The sequence below is a fragment of the Octopus bimaculoides genome, unplaced genomic scaffold, assembly GCF_001194135.2.
Source record: "Octopus bimaculoides isolate UCB-OBI-ISO-001 unplaced genomic scaffold, ASM119413v2 Scaffold_133935, whole genome shotgun sequence".
In the NCBI taxonomy this organism is placed as follows: domain Eukaryota; kingdom Metazoa; phylum Mollusca; class Cephalopoda; order Octopoda; family Octopodidae; genus Octopus; species Octopus bimaculoides.
The window spans coordinates 7,002-8,680 of NW_026412760.1; the positions used below are offsets into that span (position 1 = coordinate 7,002).

Genomic DNA, 1,679 nt, shown 5'->3' on the forward strand with positions numbered 1-1,679 from the left:
TACAGCCCTGACTTCTTTTTCTTCACCCTCATTTTCATGGGGAAGTATTGTTTGAGTTCACTTTCAATCTCACACGCACTAGATTGGGTAGCTGACGGTCTGTTTTGTCGTGTTCAACTAGATGCATATTCAAAACTTTCAAAATGGTTCTTTTTCTTATATTTTCGTTCTTCTTAATGCTGTTGTTGTTTCGATTAGAAGCTTGTCATTTTGTATACCTGTCACTAATTTTCCAATAAATCTTAGCTTTTTTTTTTATATAGCACTAGGGTGTGATTTAAAGGAATTTGGCTGCTATTTATTCTACGTCAAGTGGGCAGGTACAGAGTATCTTGTTGAATAATCTGAAGATTGTCACGGATAGTAACTGTTAGGATTATGCTGATTGTAATAGCAATTATAATGATGTAGGGCGGTGGTTTGACAGAATCGTTAGAGCAACGGAAAATGTCCTTTTTATAATAGGCACAAAGACTGAAAATCGGAGTAAGGGGTCTAGTCGATTACAATACTCAACTGGTACTTATTTTAACGGCTTTGAAAGGACCAAAGATAAATTTGGCTTTAGTGAAATTTGAACTCAGATCGTTAAAGCCAGAAGACATGCCGTAAAGCAGTTGGGCGACGTGGTGACGATTTTGCCAGCTCTCCACATCAGATAAAACACCTTGCTGTATTTTTTCCGTCTCTTTGAGTTCTGAGTTCAAATCACCGAGGTCTTCTTTGCCTTTCATCTTTTCGGGATTGGTGAAATGTAATACAGTATTAGTAAATCACTAGAGTCTATTGTGTCCACTAATCCGTTCCTACCAAATTTCAGGTCTTATGTCTGTTCTAGTATAAATTACGATTATGACAGTTATGATGTGAACAATGACGACAGCGATGACAAAGATAGGTATAATTAAGATGATGATGACGATGACAATATGGATGAAGGGAAGAATAACTATGACAAAGATGATGATAGCGACAATATCCAAAATATCAGAAATATAAAAATCTGTTGTTCATTCAGGTTCCATTATTATTTTAAATTTATTTGCAGATTTGATCAAATGCTGAAATATGTTTATTTTTCTTTATTAATTAAATCAATTATTCTGGCAGATCAGTAGATGTGGTTTCCCTGTTAACCTATGATTTCTATACACCTGGAACCTTCAAGCATGCAGCTCATACAAGTGCCCTCTATGCAGGAAATCATTCAGTAGGACCTGATATCATGAAAAATGTTGTAAGTAATTTTGTGTTCACGTATTTCATATACCACCTATACTTTAATCTTGCTTCATACTCCTCTTCACTTTTTGCCGTCATCCTTTATGTAAAGCTCCACGCAAATTGTAATCTACCTTTGTAATGACCCTTCATCTGATACACCTGTGACAAATAAAAGAAATTGTTATTAAGGTGGTGAGCTGGCAGGATCGTTGACGCGCCGGACAAAAAGCTTAGCAGCTTTTCGATCTGAGTTCAAATCCTGCCGATATCGTCATTGTTTTTCATCCTTTCGGGGTCGATGAAATAAGTAGCAGTGAAGCACTGGGTTAACGAAATTGACTTCCACGTTCTCTTACAATACTGTTGCCGTAAGTCTAAATAATAATAATAATAATAATAACAATAGGACCTTTTGAGCGGGATGGGCTATTCGACCTGAAGAAAATTCTAACTGA

At 36.2% G+C, this 1,679-nt stretch overlaps 1 protein-coding gene across 1 annotated transcript in view; it reads left to right on the top strand.

The window, feature by feature from the left end:
• Positions 1-1,679, top strand: part of LOC106880768 (chitinase-3-like protein 1) — a gene marked incomplete at its 5' end in the record, with an annotated part of 12,366 nt that overhangs the window by 6,989 nt on the left and 3,698 nt on the right. Inside the window, one exon of the mRNA XM_014930866.2 lies at positions 1,111-1,237. Within this exon, the coding sequence (XP_014786352.2) occupies positions 1,111-1,237 (127 nt within the window). The remainder of the gene's footprint in view (positions 1-1,110; positions 1,238-1,679) is intronic.